Here is an 18,940-nt window from a genome sequence, read left to right on the forward strand (position 1 = left end):
GCCAAGATTTGGGTTTTCAAGAGTAATGAATGCAGCTAACACACAGTAAGGCTACAGCTAATATAGCTGTCCTAATTCCGACATTTTCACTCCTTCCAGGTTTTTCATCAAGATAGTATTATTTTAGCAATGAACTGCACTCGGCTTTATTTTAACAAAAGTCTACAAACTCTGGAAGTGTGAAGCTGAATTATCTCTACAATTTCACTAAAACCAAATAAAGTTCAATTTATTGCTACTTAAAACTTCCAAGAGAACAATAATCTACACTTAAGACAACAAAGCAGCAGCGCAGTAATCTATCAGATACAACATCAAAGGTGCAGCGCACAGAAGTTACCTCCCGCAGGGAGATCGTGTCTTCTTTCTGCAGTCACACTCAACAGCTACCCAAATGCAACATGAAATTCTTTCCACTGGTAGCTAAACTTCAACATGACTAAATAAGAACATTAGTCTGGCTGTATTAAAAAAATAATAAAAATAATAAAAATGTAACCAAAGCACCAGCTCCCCTTCTACCTCTTTGAAGCATCACCAAACCCAAACCTGTTCTGTAACAGCTGCTCCCAATGATTTTTTTCTCTCTTCAATAAATACTAGCTTTCTTTATCTAATTGAGTGGCAAGGCATCTTGACTGAGGTATTAAAATCTGTTAGGACTTTTTCCTTTAATATAGTAGCTCATTTCCCTTATAAAATCATTAATGGAAAATAAAGCCCTTTTTGTTAACTCAAATCTTGCTTCCTTGTAAGAGTGCCAGAGGCTTTTTAGTATGGATCAAGTCATGAATATTACAAACTGCAGCAGCAATGTGTGGCAACAAAGGACACAGATTATTCATACAATAGTAATAGCTTCTTTCTTCTTTGATAGAAAAAAAAAAAAGAAAAAAAAGAAGAAAAAAAAAGAAACAGTATCCATTGATCTGGTCAAAAAGTCAGTTCCTCTAAAATCAATGTTTTCCTGATACTTACAAAATCCAGGTTTACAGCATGAAGTAATAGCAGAGCACAAACCTTAAAATGATGAACCAGGAGTACTACAGGCTGTGATATGTCCTATTTCATTTTATGTCAAAAAATCTGGCCTGTTTCACGTGAAGTACAGATATAAAGTTAGTAGGTACTATTCTTGCTTAACGTTTCCTAGTAGACTCATGGCAGATACATTAGGAACAAAGAAAAACTATGTACAGGCAATTAGAACCCCCAAAGAATGAATGCACCAAAAAGAACAGAATTGGTCAGAAATGCAATATAAAACAGTGAAATGAAATCCACAGCTAATTTATCGATCAGTACTTCGATTCAGAAAAGCACACCCCCGTAAAATGTGTATCTTCCCTTGGGTAATGCTGGAACACATGACAACTGCAGCCTATTTGCCTACTGGAAACAGACACAGGGAAAGACTTCAACAGTCTTTATATGGGTTCATGGGGAGAGAAAAGATGAGCGATAACTAAATTTAAGTGCAAAGATGTTATTCATACACATCTGCTACCCATTAAAGAGCCCTCCACAAATTGCTTTACAACTAGCGAAAGCTTATTTCCAGAAATCCAAACATTTGCTTCAAGTTAAAATACAATAAAGAGGTGCATTACCTTTATCATGTCCTGCTCCCTTACTGTAACTTAACAAAACTTCAGGTGATGCTCACATTAAATTTCAGTTGCCCAATCCAAAGGAATTAGCCCCACAACACTGCACACTGTAGGGAAGTGAACCTTTCTGTCCTACCCCAATACTCCAGACTTCCAAGATACTTTCCTCAAAGACAACACTGACATTTTTCAGCAATATGCAGCTTTAACATCTGATGGGGCAAGGCTGTCAAGAAGAAACCTTGGAAAGATGTTGTTGGCTTTACAGACAAATCTCCGAATTTGGGGGGCAGGCTGGAATCATCACTCTAATTAAATTCTAATCTGCTTTTCCCAGGTTTTATAAAGCGCTGTCTCAAATAGGCTTATCTCCTAAGAAGTGCGGCACAATCTTCTCATTAAAGATGTTACAATGAAAACACATTAGTACTAAAGGCATAAAAGACTGAGGAAATTATGGACATTTTCCCCCCAAAGTAGTGGATTTTCCTAATATCACTTTAAAAAAAAAACAACATTGTACAATCACAAGTCCGCTTGAAAAGTGGGAGCTTGATGTTTAAGTGTTTTTCCAATGTTATCTCCATTTTGTTCTTTAATTAATAAAAGGATACATGCACTGACATTATAAACACTAATTTGCTATTTAGCATCCCAAATTAGGAAGCATAAACATTTATGCACTTCATTAAACACTACCCAAGAACACTTTGAGACTAACAGGAGACAAGCTAGGCTGTTAAAAGCAATTTCAGAGTAAGCATAAACCACCGTAAGGACACTCCTCCTCTCCTCAACCCTCGCTACGAGTTCCCCCTGGCTCCGTCCTGTTGGCAGAAGCCCTTAAGAAACGAACCTTGGAAATGGTGCAATCTGAGAGCCCTGTGTAAAATCACAAGTGCTGGCTTAGGGGATGAGGCTGGAACGCAGGGCCACAGGCAGAGAAAGCAGGGCGTACTCTTTTGGCAGCATGACACACTTGGATTGGCTTAAGCCTATCACAAAATTGCACCTTAGAAAGCATGAAACAAATGCTTACATCCTAAATCAAGACATCATTTAAGCACGTGGTGTGCAGGAATAGACGATGGGCTGCTTTCCCCACCTCACAGGCACTGCGGTTCCAGCACACCGCCTCCTCCCCTCACACAACCCCGGCCCTTGAAGGAACCCTTGCTTTGCTCCCTTCCCATTATCTGCATACACAGGACATTGCAACAGGCTTAACGTCAGGTTTGCCAGCACTTAACGAAGACGATAAGAAACAGCAAGTGTCTCAAAGCTACAGGAAGCAGATTGAAGTGGTAGGAAGAAACAAACGTTGATGCTCGGGAACAGATGAGCTGAAAGATAGATGATCACATCTCTCTGCGTAAAATAAAAGGAAGGTTAACTAAAATCACAAATATAACAAAACCTCAAGACTCATCAGAACAGGCCCTAAGTTATCTCTACAAATCTGTTTCTCAAAATCCTTCATGAAACGAGAGTTAAGGCTGTTTACTTTCAGTTACTGACAGTAAGATATAATTCAGACACAACAAATTATTCCTTATGTCTTTGCGTCGCATGTCTAACTTCAATGTTAAATGCTTTTTTTATTTCTAATTCAAGTTTATGCTAAAAGTATCTGTTGTTCAATTACAGATTCAAGGGGCAATGGTACTAGATTTTCTGGTACACATAATCTTGCCATAGCGTAGCAACCTTTAAATCTTTTAAAAATACAAATATTGTTTCAAAAACAGTAGCACGGACATAGTTAAGAGTTTTGTACCATAACCAGAAATCTGAAATCTGAAAGGTGCCTTGGTGCCTGAAAAAGAACTGTTTATATATATATATACATATATATATATATATACTTAAAATAAATTATCGTGATTTTACAACTTACAGTTTTGGATATTTTGCAACTATGACGGCAATAGTGATCTAACTACAAGATAGTAAGTGAAGAAGCAGCATTCTTTCTGTGTTTTTGACCAAATATATTGTTAGATTGAGACATATTTATAAAAACAAACGATTAAAATTTCAGTTCAGAAAAAACACTTTGTAAAATACAATAAAATCCTTTTCAATAGCAAAGTGGATTTTTACAGTTCTACCTTTTGAACAGATTTTTACTGCAGCCTAGATTCACTAACTCCAGTAAAACAAAATGTAGGCAAAATGGGTTTGTGTTTGCAGAATTACAACCTATATACAGAACTGCAGGTTACATACTGCATCTGACTGGAAAAAAACTCTGAAAATTCACTGTTTCATTGTGAGTGGACTTACAATCTATCTCACGTTATTTAAAAGCAGATTACACTATAGTAAGGCTTTTAACAAAATTGCTCAAAAAATGCATCAGTTATAGAATGAGAGTAATATTTCAGGGCAGCTTCTCCCATTAGCAAAAATGCCACACAAATTAAAATAAAAAAAACAACACTTATGTAAAACACTAAGATTTTATTAAAAATCCAAAATTTATTGCAAATTGAACTTTGCACTTTCCCTCCTTTCTTCATTTTTACATGACTTATTGATATCCATGATTTTTTCACAGATGTACTTGTTGACTTTGGAGAGTCTCTGTGCAATTTCGGTTTCATCCACAGTTTCTTGTGCTATTCTATCATACAAACATTCTGGGGAGAAAAAAAAAAAGGAAAGAGCCATTAGTCTATTTTTGGAAAATAATATAGCCCTGTTTTGGGCTAACTACTCAAGAGACAACACTGAGTAAGCACTTTGTATATTTGTTGCAAGACAACCACAGCATTCATCGATTCACTGGCTATTTTGTTAAAGACAAAGATTTTTCACCAGGGTTGAATCTGTGGCATGACAAACTTTCAGTTATGCTGTGACTGCATTAAGAGGCTTTCTATACAGAAACAAAGCTATCTCCAACCTTTTACAATTTCAGCGTTGCCTGCCTAACTCTTGTATTTGTCAACATCTCTCTCCACAGCAGATTTAGAACCTTCTCCCACATGAATGGTCTCACCAGACCTGTTGTTATTTACAGGTCCCTGTGAGTCACTTCTATCATCACACCTTCAAGACATTCAGTAAATGATAATGCTAGCAAGACAAGCAGTAACCAGTAGGAGAAGGCATTTATTGATTTATTATTATTATTATTTAAATCTGTACAACATAAATTATTGTTTGCATCTTTATTGTATGCCCTGTCCCTGGGCATACTTTGAACTATGGTTTTAGTAGTAGATTATTCAGGGTGAGAGCCATCTTCTCACAGATTTGCACAATGCACTTTGTGAACTCAACTGTAACACAACAAGCAAGTAACAGTAATAACTGCAAAGCAATGAGGACAATGAGAGTAGAGACAACTCTGTTCCATGGTGTCAGTAGTTTTGTGCCAGGACTCAGCACAGGTTATTGAAACTGATGCAATGCACTCAAATCCTCAGAGACAGGCAGGTTTTGCTTTTTGGTTTCATAACCAGAACAACGCATTTTGTTGTGTAGGCTACTAGTAATAAACAGCTTCCCAGACCGATTAAACGAACTCTGTTCTGCTTTGCCTAGTAATCCATTCCAGTAGCCATTTATTGCTTCATATACAGAAAGCCACAGAGATTATCACTTAATTAACATGGTTTATAACATTTCTAATGCATCACATTAAAAGTTATGAAAATTAAGTACTATGTGTGCTTTGTAGTTCATTTTGAAACCTCTCTGAAGTTTTATAGAGGCTGTTTTGTGTTAACAAGGTTTATAGCACTGCTCATGCATCACACTTCTTATATTTTTTTATTACATACTATACAGTAGAGAGTTTTTAAAGAAGCTAGAGATATCAGACACATGAAAAGCTAATGTTATCACTCAAAAATCTATTGTAAATACATTTTTCTGTGCCCACCAATGAGAACATCTAAAACAACGTGAATTTTATGTTGTAAGAAATACACTGAATATAAAATAAAACTATTCACCATGCAGCCCGATAACTGAAATGCTAATTATCACTGAACTATGATTTGAAATACGAAAATAAGAAATATGAAATAAGAAGAGGCATGTCACTGAGAACCTGAAGATATCCAGCATGTTTGTAGGACATAAACTTGTATTTCAGCAATCTCAGGAATACTGCCTAAAGGTTGCAGTAGATACACCTAGTAAGGTGAACTTCCAGTAAAATAATGGTTACAGCCACAATGTCAAGCAAAGAATTACTTGACAGAAATTACACACCAGCCGTGATTCTTAAAGTCAGTATGACCCAGATAGATCCATGATTAAAGATTATCACAGTTCTTTCTCTTCCATTTCTATGAGGGGCTGCAGAAATAGTAATTTAGTAGTCACATAAAGATGCTGGCTCAGGGGCTCCAAAGAGTGATTCAGGGGTTCTGCTTCTTTGTCTTTTGACTGTAGAGAAGCATAGAGATACCCCTTCTTATTTCTGACTTAACCAAAAATCCAAGTAGACCTCAAAGACTAACGAGGAGCTAAACTCTGTGCGATGTCTGACCAAGTCATTGGCCAACTGGCTTTCTCACGTTTCACCATTTGTCCACTTGCTACTCTTTTTTTTTCTTCTCTATTTCTCCATAACATAATATAACTTCTCATTTGATTACTTCCAGCTTTCCAGTAGACACTGCTGGCATGATAACCTGCTAACATTAACACAAATGAAAAGGACACAACAATGTGGAAAACCATGTTTGTACACTGCCCAGTACCGCTGATACAGGAATTCTGTCTGTTGCCACCTAAAAGTACTGGCCATGCAGTTTAACTGGCTCATGAGGAGATTGTGCAGTCTTGAGTCCAACAAAAAAGGAGTCAAAGACAGGGTGAAAAAAACACTGAAAAGAAGAACATGGAAAACCAGTGAGTAGAACAGTAGAATTCAAATGCGGGTCAAGGCAGGAAGTAGAAGAATGACAGAAAACAGAGAAAACTGAGGAGATGGGGAAGAGGTGAATTGCTGGGGTGTGTAAAGGTAAGGAAGAGCACAAAGGGAAGGGCTCCATCTGCCTCTCACCATGCGCCTGCTGGAGTGCACTCCCAAACTCTCTGTAGTCAAAACAAGATGAGCTAGAAGAAAGCTAGCATTTAAACAGTGTAAGCAACACAGACTGGCCCTGACTGAAGTAAAAGAGCAAATTCTCACATAAGCAACCTTGCCAGCAGCACTGAGAAGCAACAGCCTCCAGCTGGGAAACTTGAAAGCTCTTTGCAATGAACAATCATCCCTTTTTACTGTGGGTTTGTAAGAGTGCCTCTGTATACTGGGTGACCAATTCTCTTTTCCATTAGAAGCTGACAAGGGTAGCCACAGCCACAGAGTGGATTCCTTACGCAGCCAGTACATCACTGCTTTACGTGTTAGGATTGTAGCAAAAGATCCCAGCCAGAACTAGAAAATGAGTATGGAACAGCTTGCATTTCCATATTTGTACTTGAAACAGTGGGGGAAAAAACAAACCGCTTTTATTCATTTCTTACAGAGTAAGAAAGACAACAGTAGGAAGATCAGCTTCCAACATTTCTCCACAACACATAGACACAGACACATGCACAAGCTCAAAGAGGAATTGTATTGCTTACTTCCAAAACATGACACTTGCAAGGCAGATTAGAGCTGCTCTTAAGAGGGTTCATAGTTAAGAACACATAGTGACTAAGAACAGGAAATACAGAAAAAACGAAGCTCAAGCAAATTGCAGAAGAAAATTTAATAGGGAGATTTATTTCAGCCCTACTGCAATCTAGTCTGGACACAAAACCTAAAAATCCAAATTAGGTATTTATTCAGTGAGGAACTGACTCAGTTCTAACTTAAAAAGAAGCCTAAAATACCAAGAGAGACAGAAATGAATGTGAAACACAAGCATGATGATACAAAAGGACTGAAATTCACTATTCATTTTAAATATAGGAGAAGGCCTGCTCTCTCTAAGTACTACATGCATGGACTCAGGCTTGCAGTTACTAAAAGTGTCATTGCAATTTTTCCTGCCAGATAGGTCAGTGATTTACACTTCCTGTTCATATTCTAATTCATGCGCAACATTTAATTCTTACTATTTATAGTTTCTCCACTTACGAGCATAAAACTATTCTTTCTCAGCTCTGAAGGCATGCATATTTTTATAGTCACAGCTGTAATGGTTTCTGTGCCTCATGTCAGAGTTGGTTACATTCTGGATGGAAGAATGTGCTCAAGCTACTCTCAGGCTTGTTAAAAGCAATTACGTGCATTTAAAAGATCATTATGTTACAAACGAGTTCCAGAACAACATGGTATTCTCCAAGCTCAGAGTCCTGTCCTGCAAGCGGTTCAGAGTGATGATCTTCTAGAACCTTACTGAAGTCAATGTAAAACTCTTCAACTGTGAAGGCCTGCACTGTGTGCAGCTATTGCAATGTGTCTGATTTTTCCTGGATAAGTATGCTCCTGACAATGCAATAGCAATTTTAATTACAGCTTTTAATCAGTTAATTTTACATGAGCTGAGATGAAGCATCTTTCAACTCAGTGATTAATGGTTAAACTCCAAAGCAGGAAGCAAAAGTTTTCAAATAACCTACCTCTGACAATGCTTAATTTGTGAGGTGAGAGAGGTGGCTTGGGAACGGCATCTTTCTTTTTTTTGGTTGCAACTCCTGTGACACTTCTGTTCTTGAGAACATCTGTTCCCCAAATCATAACCGCTAGATTTTTTGTATACTTTGAATCTCCTTGTGTTACTTGCAGCTGGTGCCATTTCTCCTCATCTACCCAAATTCCACTGCCAAGATGGACCTAGAAGGTAGTAATAATAACAACTTATCTATGGTACGTAGCACACAACAGTCTCCACGTGCTGTAGGAACATTAATATTAGGTACTATAACAACAGTAATTAGGGCTAAACAAATTCATTTAGCCTGATTCTGAAACTTCTCCAACTTTCTGGGTCAGGGATTCCCTCCTCCTTTTTGTTCCCCCTCAGTTGTTCTTACTCTACCATTTTTATTACTATTACTGTTTTTACCCCCCTCCCCTCCCCAAGCCTATCTCCTGAAAGACTGTGGTTAGAAAGAGAACTAGAAGAAGGAAACTGTAAACACATCCAGTATTATTATAAAGATATGCACAGCATATAAACCAAGCAGTTGCACCAGCCTAATGCAGGAGCAAGATAAAAAATGTTTTCTTTATCATGAAAGCTTCTCTGTGGCTGAAAAAGACCCAAAGCATATTTTGGAGGCAGTAGAGAGGGAAATACTTCCTAAGCCATATCCTGTACCTGTTGGCAAAATTCAGCCTGATTGTTTAAAGTAACTAGATGGGCAGGAGGGATTTTCAGAGCTCCAATTTGAGCATAAATCAAAAGACTTTGGAAGTTTTGTGGGACTCAAATTCTATCACAAAGTTCACCTATCATGAACAGATGAATACTGTTTTGTGGAAAGGCAATGCCTCATTGCTGCAACATCATAAATTTTCCTTTACCCAGACAACAGGGAGCAGAGATATTTCATTACAGTAATAAAGCTGGATAATATGGGTACCAGAAAAGGCAGCATAAAGCCACTACAGAGTCTCCAAAAGGCAGCTAGACAGCTGCTTGCTCATTAGCCTTGTTCAGCATTGACTGTGCTGCGTTAACACCCACAGAACCACCCAGTATCTCTACCCCAAGCTTCCCTGTGCTCTGGACTTCAGCTGAATGCAGGATGAGAGCTCGAGCCCTGTCCTTAGGCTGGCACTGAGTACATCTGAGCTGATAAACCTCCTGATAACCAGGCCACTGTCAAACAACAGCAAGGAAAACAACTCCACCAATAATCAGCATGGATCTGTCATAAGCACAGCCAGTAAGTCAGACTGGATCCAAATGCTGGCCACGTGCAGAACCACAGATAACGTCTGTCCCTTGCACGTCTGTGCTCCTAACTCCTGGAGTACACCGCAGACACCTGCACTGCCTGCACACAGCAAGCCTTGTTCACATGGTGGTGGACGTCACTCTGTTGGACCCACACTTGCTCGGCACTCATGACAAGATAAGGCATGACCTAGCTAATCTAATCATTGATAGGAGTTCACTGCACTGGAAAAGAAGATCATACAACCTGCTGTCAGATAATTCTGCAGAAGTGGAAAATACCCCAAATATGTATCAATCAGACTTTTATATCTAATATTCAGGTTTCATAAAATCTGATCAAATTGAGGTTCTTTCTATAACACTAACTCTTTAATAAAAGCTTATTTCTACCCCATCATTTAAAACCAATCCTGTGAACACAATTCTACAGCAACAACTGTATTAGGAGACCTTGCTGGGCTTAACTGGTTTGTTCTTCGTTTTTTGTGGTTTTACTCCTTTCATATGGTGTTACATAAACTGTCTCCTCCTCATACAGATCTGAACACTATCACATAAGTTCCATTAAATTCAATGAAAATTAAATTAGTTAAATTTTATATAGCCATAATTTTACAGGCCATATTCACACAAACTTCCATTTTCCTTTAAATTGGAACCTGTCTTAATTATTATTGCAGGTATAGCCTCAAGAAACATTTTATTATTACAGCATCCTTCAAAAGCAACTAGCTGTTTAAAACTTTAAATAGAAAAATATGAATGGTTTGGCTACAACCTATGTTGTTAAAAATAAAAAACACAAAAATTCCTCAAAGTATAAAACCATAAATCAAGCTGCCTCTGCTGCAGAAACTTCTATACTAAGAGGATTTTAGGAAGCTTTTCACAAATCCACATGGTATTTATATTTTGTAACAGACAGAAATGGAACTAGTAATAAGCACAACACGAACACCTTTTTTTCCTCTGTTGTCAAGCCTCTCCATAATTGCTTTAGGAAAATGCACACTTTTTTTTTTGTGCTCTCTACATATTTTGTGAGACACCTTCGTTCAGAGTGTGCAGTCTGTGTTCGGAAAACAGACACCATACAGGTATAATTCAGCTAGCTATCTCTGTTTTAATATGGAAAGTTATCTGTAAAAACAAACATAACAGTTACTTAGAAAATAGCAGATTAGGAATGTTGTGATGCTAAACTTCAGATTTCTGTATTAAATTAGTTGTAGAGACTGCTCTATTTGATCAAAAATCTGACTCCCCTCTGCCAAGGCAAGAGTTTTGTCTTTTCTACAGTTTGTTTAGTCTTTTACATTAGTAAATTATTCATTAGCTTTAAGTTATTTGAAATAAAAAATAAAGCTACAGCAAATATTTTCAATACTTATGTTGCAGACAGATCATCTCTTCTTTGAACATACTTCACTTATTAAAAAAAAGTGATCCCTGATATGAAACACCTATGGTAACAGCAAGTACGTGACAGACAGTCACAGACACAGAAATCTTATGTCTCCCTTTTTCTATTTCTAGCAGTGTTACAGCAAGGAATTTAATCTGTCCATGTCTCAGTTTACCTCCCTGTTGAACAGGCTTGGTACTCTTTCCTATTACTCCCAAAGCTATGGGAAGCTTACCGCACTGATTCAGAACTCATTTCTTCCTTGCTGGAATAGATGCCCCATGGGCCAGACCCTTGGCTTGATGAAATCAATGGGAACTTTGCCCCTGATTTCAGCAACTGCAGGATCAACCTCTAAGCACAGTGCAACAAAAACAGCAGCAAATTGAAAGCAATGCTCAGCATTGTAACCGTGCTAACAAGTGCAACGTATTTAAATGTGTCTTAGAAGTTGGACTTCCTTTTTTCACAATGAATGCCATTGGCTCTTGTTCAGCAACTCTGTTGTCCCTCTGGAGGGGAAAGATTTATCTGCCTGGAAAGAATCCTGCTAAGATCAAATCCAATGCCACAAAGGGTAGGAGTTCTAAAAAAGTATTTCCACTATTCTAGCAGTGCATGTCAATAAAGGTGTAATGATAAAAAAAAAAAAAAGGCATAAATCAGGAAAACTGAAAAAAATTCTCCCCAACACTCTAAATACATTATTAAGTTCACATTTCTGATCTGGCTGAAACCCGAGCAAATCGGTAAACATTAGAAGTACCCCCAAAACTACAGAAGTGAAGTTAAAGCGAGATTAGTATCTGGAGAGAGAGAGAAAACTTCAGCAGCATAAATGCCAAGAGATTGGCAGATGAAATGAAGGTGCAGAAAAAGCTGCATATGAACACTAAAGGACGTGCCCTAGCTTACAGACGTTAAGGAGAAAAAAGGCAAAGTAAACCAAACTGTCACAGTAATATATACTACGTTTTCATTAGCAATCATATGCACAAAAAAAAAAAAAAGCAAATGATGTATGTTAAATATATTAGGCAAGAAAAGCTATCTAAACCTGTCAAACTGCCAAAATTATACCATTTGTCATATACATTTTGTCCTCGACAATTACGTTGAATCATCTTTAGGAAAGACAGGCACTTGTGCAGTCAATCTCCTAATGTAGATCTGAAAATGTAGTATTTCATGCTATTCCATCACTAAATTCAGCTCTGTGTCAAGGCTGAGATGGACATTTCTTTCTAAAGGGTTCTCAGATTATGGTACTGAATGCATACATATCCTAAGAGACAGGATCTGCACAGACAATTCTTAAGGACATATGGTTTTGTAAAAGAAATATAATGTTAATTTAATCATAATGGCAACAGCTATAAAGGCAGTCCTCTGTGGATGAGCAGATAATGTCTTAAACATGCTGAAGTCTGAAAAACTATCAGTCAGGTGCTGGCACACTGTGCCTAGACAGTATTTCATCAACTTTATAAAAGCATCTGGAAAATAAAACTACTTCAGCTCAACTCAATGGCAATGCTCCCACCATATCCAAGGGCATCCATTTTCATCTCGGAGTTCATAATTAGCTGTTGTACTTCAACCACAGCATGAAGGTTTCTCTGCAGTATGAGTACAGCACACTAAAAATATTAAAGGCCTTTTAAGAAAAAAGGTATTTCTGTTAAATAGACTAACGTAACTTTACAATGTGCATTACCAACTTTGGTATATATTCAATGGATTTACCTCTGTCACCAACTGAAGACTATGCAAACATGCTAGTGCATGCATACTTAATCATCATATCCCTTGTGTTGCACAGCATTAAATGCTCCCGTCACTGAGCATAATTTTCAGTGCTGTTCATATTTGTATAATTCCTTCATTTTTCTCATCATAAGAGTGTACCTTCGCAAAAACTGAGAAAGTTTGTACAAACTGTAACCATGCAAAAACCCCAGGAGTATGAAAATTCCACAAGAAAACCACCTGAAGGACATTTACAAACTATTCATGCTGTATTTAATATAAAATACCTTTCCATTCTCGAGAATATACTTGTCCATTACTGGAACAGGGGCAGGATAATACGTTGATGTATTTGCTTCCTCACTGAAGGTCTTCTGTACTTCAGGTTCGGGCTCAATTGTTTCTGGTTTTACTTTTTCAAGCTCAATGGCAGGTCCTAGACAGTTAAGAAAAGAGAGCTGTCTGCTATCCCAGAGAACATGAAATCAATTACTTCATCACCCGTGGTTAGCGTAAAATATCACAGTAGTCAAATTCATTGTAAAGTTAGAAAGAGCCCAAACCAAAATCCTACTTGAGAACATCAACAAGTAAAAGCAGGATAAGTAATTCTGTCTTATATAGATTAAAATATTTAGTTTATATTTCAATTAATTTTATTCTCAAAATGTAAGGAGAATTAGAGATATGGATAAGATTGCTTCAATGCACACTATCGATATTGTGCTACAATGGCACTGAATTTATAAATCAGAAAGAACAACAGTAATTCTTCAAATAAGAATTACTATACAGTTATGTAGAAACCTACATAATTTACTGAGATAATTATATAAGTTATCCATATAGCATTACGTACTTTGTAGAAATTCAAAGTCTCTTTAGATATAACAGATGTATTAAAAATAGTGAGGATCTACAGCAATGGTACAAAGGAAACAGGCTTAGACTATTTATGCTAAAGTATCATGCATAGAAAGATTATTCAAAGTTAAAAAAACAAAACCAGCACAAATTAGAATTTTGATTGTCCAATCTATCCACCACACCGATTTTTAATTTTAAAGTAATCAACAAAAATTAAGCACAGCTTAAGTAATAGAATAATGTTAATCATATGCTTGAGGCTTCAAAAGAGGATAATTATTTTGTCAGTCATCATCTTTTCTTTTCCAGGTCAAATTGACAAAGCGTTCCTAGAAAGGCAGAAGAATAACATAAAATAATTTGTGATCTGGGTTTCATTATTCCATTCATTGCAGCAGCTAAACCAAAAGCTTCGAACCAGCTCTGGCCCCAAGCCTACCCTTGTCTCTCGATGTCCCTAAGCTCCAACAGCCACTGCGGTTCCAGGCAGGAGGGTGGTTCACTAACACGGCCAAGTTGCCAGCTCAGGGCCTGGACACCATAATCATTACCCCCTTCCAACGGCTAGAAGGATAAACTCATCCACATGTAAGAACTACACTGTACCAGCTATTGCATATATTCAACAATTCAATCAGCACGTCACCATCATGCACCAGCCGAGCCCTGAATTGATCTAACTCTACAAGTCAGCCTGGCACCAGAACTCATTTCTTGAGTCACACATCTTAAATAATTCCTGTGCCTGGAACAACCAAAGTATTCATTCCTCCTACTTCACGCAGTTTCATTTACAGATAGTACACAGTCATATCAGTGTTTCCTCCATTGTCAGTATTTGACATTTATCCTATAGATTATTCTGCACCTACGTAGCTAGCTCAGTGTTCTCGGATGGCTGCCACTTGATGCTGAGGAACATCTAGAAATTGCCTGGGCAACTCACACAGCAGAGCTACTGACTGAGTGTCTTAAGAGCCATACGCAATGCAAACATGGTGCAACTCAAGAATTGCAGAAAACAGACTATTTGCAATGCAATTTCATAGTAACCTTAACAAGCACCTGAACTCTCATGCATATAGAACAGTGAGACTGAAACAAGCTGAAATTTCTATACTTGAGACTGCTAAAATTAGTCAGATCGGGGAAAAATTTTGATCGATTGAACCATCCAGAGTCTTTGCACAAATCTTCGCGTTGGCAGATGCAGTGACATAATTGCCAGTGTGAACTTAGATGGAGAAATGAACTTTTAGCTCTTCCTTTAAGAGCACATTCTTCAACAGAGCACTATTCTGAGCTTTCTTCAAATACATTATTCTTACACTTTGAAAAACGTTGAGGAAGATACCTAAGCATAATCACTTTCTTCCTAGGGGGAAACAGTTATCTCAGGTTAAATATTTTTAGCTACTATTTAGGTCTTTCACTGTGTGTTTATAGTTATATATTGACAGAGCTGGGATTTGGTTTCCAGAGTTCCCCAAGAAAAATAGCTGATTAAAGTCCCCAGTAACCATAGCTCTAACAGGTCAGAAAGCCCTCTATTGCAATTCATGCTTTACTGCTTAGAAATCACCAGCAGAAAGCCCTTAAATTGTATTCATTAATACTGTGCTGATTCTTCTTCCCAAATGGAAATCTACCTCTAACTAGGTAGGCTGCTTTCACTAACTACTGCAGACTGCATTTTCAGCCCCACATGTTGTGAATTAGACATAAAAAGACATACAACCTGCATTATTGCCTTTGTGCTGTTGGATGTTGTGTGCCTGATTTACCACACACCATACTTCAAGTTCTCTCTTTGAAGCTTCATGCTCTGCGTCTTATTGTAAAGAGATGAATGGGCAGGGACATAAAAAGCAGGCTTAATAATAATCATAGAATCATAAAGGTTGGACAAGACCTTCAAGATCATCCAGTCCAACCGTACCCCTACTGCCGTATCACCCACTAAACCATGTCCCTAAGCACCAGGTCCAACATTTCCTTGAACACCCCCAGGGACGGTGACTCCGCCACCTCCTTGGGCAACCTGTTCCAATGCTTGACTGATATATTAGTATTTAATAATCTCTGAGAATAAATGTCTCCTAATTTCCAACCTAAACCTCCCCTGAACAACTTGAGGCCATTCCCTCTAGTCCTATCACTTAGTTATCTGTGAGAAGAGGCTGACCCCCAGCTCCCCACAACGTCCTTTCTGGTAGTTGCAGAGAGCAATAAAGTCTCCCCTGAGCCTCCTCTTCTCCAGACTAAACAACCCCAGTTTCCTCAGCTGCTCCTCATAGGACTTGTGTTCCAGGACCTTCACCAGCCTCGTAGCCCTTCTCTGGACACACTCCAGGGCCTCGATGTCTCTTTCTTGTAGTGAGGGGCCCAAAACTGAACATAGCACTCCAGGTGAGACCTCACCAGAACGGAGTACAGGTACTTAAAACGTACTTATTACATATGGATCATGAAAAAATGAAGACAGTTCTTCAAAATGCAACAAGGACACAAATGTTTTATTGTAAAAATCTTTCTCCTTCTGATTGTAAAGTTTCCATGAGAGGCCACCAACTTCAAATGTTGTATGAGGAGGCAGAAGGCTTCTCTTTAACACCCCTTGAGCTAACACAGCCTACCAAGATTTGTATGAAAACAACAGGAGTCTGAGAAGTGGTAATATTTTATAAACAGTATTTCCTGTACTCCTATTTGACAGAAATGTGTTGTTTGTTTTTTGTTTCCTCCATCAAAAAGCCAAACAAACCCAGAGAAGCTGAATAATAGTAGTTGCTTAAGCATGTGGTACAACACAAATATGATTTAATTCTCCCTATCCTGTTGTCAGTTGCAAGACTCTGTAAACTGCATCACTGAAAAGACCACGATAAAAATAACTACTTTGTGACTGAATGAAGGTGGATACACTCTCAGGCTTTAAAGCAATGCTAATTCTTAGCAGTGCAACGTGGAAATGCAGTATGTATCAGAAGGAAAACACCAAAACATCATCCCTGCTACAACTTCACGATTTCTAGTCATGTACAATCACAGTCAACTTTACATGTCATACTTGGAGACCCCCCTACTTCTGAAAGTTTTTGAAATCCTTATCTTCTGTAATCTAAGGACTATTTAAAATTAGGCCTACAGGAAAGAGTCATTGATGTAGCTTCCTGATCTCAAAGTAGGCAACAGAAAAGAGGCTTTGCTGTGCATGTTCTTCATGGAGTTTGGGTGTGGGAAACTACTGTCTGTAACCTCTTCCACTACTGTCAGCCTTTCCCCCCCACCGCGCTGAGGCCTAGAGCTCTGGTCAAATGCCCATGTCCTCCAGGAAGAGATCTGTTGGGCAACAGTATACCAAAAGCATAAAAACATCTTCAATACTACCCTATGGATCAGTAGTGATTTCACTACTGTCATTTGCCATAGCTGTTTTCAGGGCTCTTTTAAAGCAAACAGCAATTTTGTTTCACAGTGTCACCACGTGAAAGATGAAGAACCCCACTCTTCCCACACAAGCGGCTCAAGTTCTAGTATCAGCGATGAAGGGCTAGGTCTGGAGCAGAACACACTGACTTCTAACTTCTCACTGAAATCAACATATTGATGGGAAATTAGAAGACTGAATACTTGACTGAATGTTAGCTCAAGAGGGTGTTCTATATTTGATCTGCAAGTTTAAAATGGCAACAGGCACGCGTTTCCCACAGCTGCAATTCATCAGCACAAACCAGCTGTCATCTCATGCAAAGAAACCAGAAGTCTCCAAGGTGAAACAGAAATGCAATTAGTTTGCATTAAGTCCAGCCTGCTAGAAGTAAAGCGTAACATAAATTACATGTAATTTGAAACTCTAGGTTTAAGAGATCACCACAACAACTGAAGATAAATTCAGGATGTAATATATTTTCTGAACAACTTTCACAGATTATTCACATACTCAAATATACCTCATTTATAAAACTGTAAAGTAAGGAAGACTAAACAAGTCTTTATATATCTATTTCTTGATTAAAATTAGCACTTTTTCAGGCTGTCATCAGACTCTCTAATTAATAACTTGCTGAAGATGCCTCCCTGTCTAATCTTTCCAGAATTTTGTACTGATCTCTCTAGAACTGAGTTGTTTCACTATAAGGCTACAAGGAAAGGCAATAGAATTAACAGCAGTTAGTACATTGAATCATCACATCACACACACACACGACACAGCCCATAGGACCAAATTCTACCTTTGTTGTCCATGAAAAGTTCCATCAAACTCCAAAGGGATCCAGGGCAGAACCCACCTCCATAATGTTTTAATGTTACAAATAATTATTACAAGGGATTTCTGGAAGTTACTGATAATTCATATTTGCCCAGGTATGTGATTAAATTAACTTGTCTTCAATTGAATCAATATGTATTTTCAACTGTAAAGCAGGTAGCAGACTGATACAATTGAAAATCTGGCCCAACACTTGGAGCGAATATTCAGACTTTTTTTAAGCACTTTTTCAATACTTTTTTTTTTTTTCTTCTAAGCTTTCTTGACTTGGCTCGAGTAAAAATGCATCCCTCCTTTCTTAAAGTGAAAGAAACAAGACAGAATTCAGAAGCTGCCTTCATTTCATTGCTGGTCTCACCACTCAAATTGCTGTCAAGTCAAATTGGTATTTTACACTGTTCAGCCCCATTGCCTACTAACATCTGGCTGGTGCTCCATTCACATAAACTCTAGCTAACTACTTGCAGATGAAGAAACATCTCTCCATCCAAGGAAAATTTTTAGAAAGCTCACTGGAATCTACTGCCAACCACATTGTGTTTTGCAGATTGTGGAAATCTTGCCTATTTAGCTTTATTTAAAAACTTAACTATAATGTTTATAATAAGTAATGACATTTTAATTATGCACAGTGTAACAATGATGAGCATTCACAATCAAACACCCAGTTTAAATCTTCAGCAGCTACTTTGAGAACCTGGCTCCAACTTTGCAGACACACCTTAACACATGCTACAGCACAGGCACATGCTCTCTCGGGTTCACGTTTGTACATTAATAGAATTCAGGTCCCCATGCATTGCATGCATTCGTTCAAGTCAAGTAGAAGAGCCAATATCCAATTTACATGCAAAAATTAATTTTCTAGATACACAAATGCAGACATAAGACATGGCATGCTAAGTTTGGATGCATAAATTTTAACCAAGTTTCAGTCACCAAGCAAATAGCAAACAAGTATAAATCAGTAAAATATTTGAAGGTATTCCACGGTACCATCTTCAGTGAAAATGATGAAATTTTTATTTTGTCTTTTTTCCCATTTATTCCAACATAACCGTTAAATAATTGTTATAAACCAAAACAAATTAGCAATTGATTCAAGATATTTAAATTTTAAATCCAAATTACACAAACCTGTATTTTGTAACAAGAGTTGATAATGGGACACTAA

At 37.8% G+C, this 18,940-nt stretch overlaps 1 protein-coding gene across 12 annotated transcripts in view; it reads right to left on the reverse strand.

The window, feature by feature from the left end:
* The window catches only part of BEND5 (BEN domain containing 5), a 921,457-nt gene that overhangs the window by 334,300 nt on the left and 568,217 nt on the right, over positions 1-18,940 (reverse strand). For 8 of the 12 annotated variants that reach the window (XM_035333421.1, XM_035333422.1, XM_035333420.1 and 5 more), the window contains 3 exons: positions 12,914-13,062; positions 8,187-8,400; positions 4,054-4,252 (listed from right to left, as the gene is read on the reverse strand). The exons of the other annotated variants lie outside the window; for them this stretch is intronic. In XM_035333421.1, coding sequence (XP_035189312.1) covers positions 4,092-4,252; positions 8,187-8,400; positions 12,914-13,062 — 524 coding nt within the window. In that variant the 3' untranslated portion in view covers positions 4,054-4,091. Of the gene's footprint in view, positions 1-4,053; positions 4,253-8,186; positions 8,401-12,913; positions 13,063-18,940 lie in introns of those variants that run through there. 12 annotated transcript variants of the gene reach the window in all.

The sequence above is a fragment of the Oxyura jamaicensis genome, chromosome 8 (assembly GCF_011077185.1).
Source record: "Oxyura jamaicensis isolate SHBP4307 breed ruddy duck chromosome 8, BPBGC_Ojam_1.0, whole genome shotgun sequence".
Taxonomy (NCBI): domain Eukaryota; kingdom Metazoa; phylum Chordata; class Aves; order Anseriformes; family Anatidae; genus Oxyura; species Oxyura jamaicensis.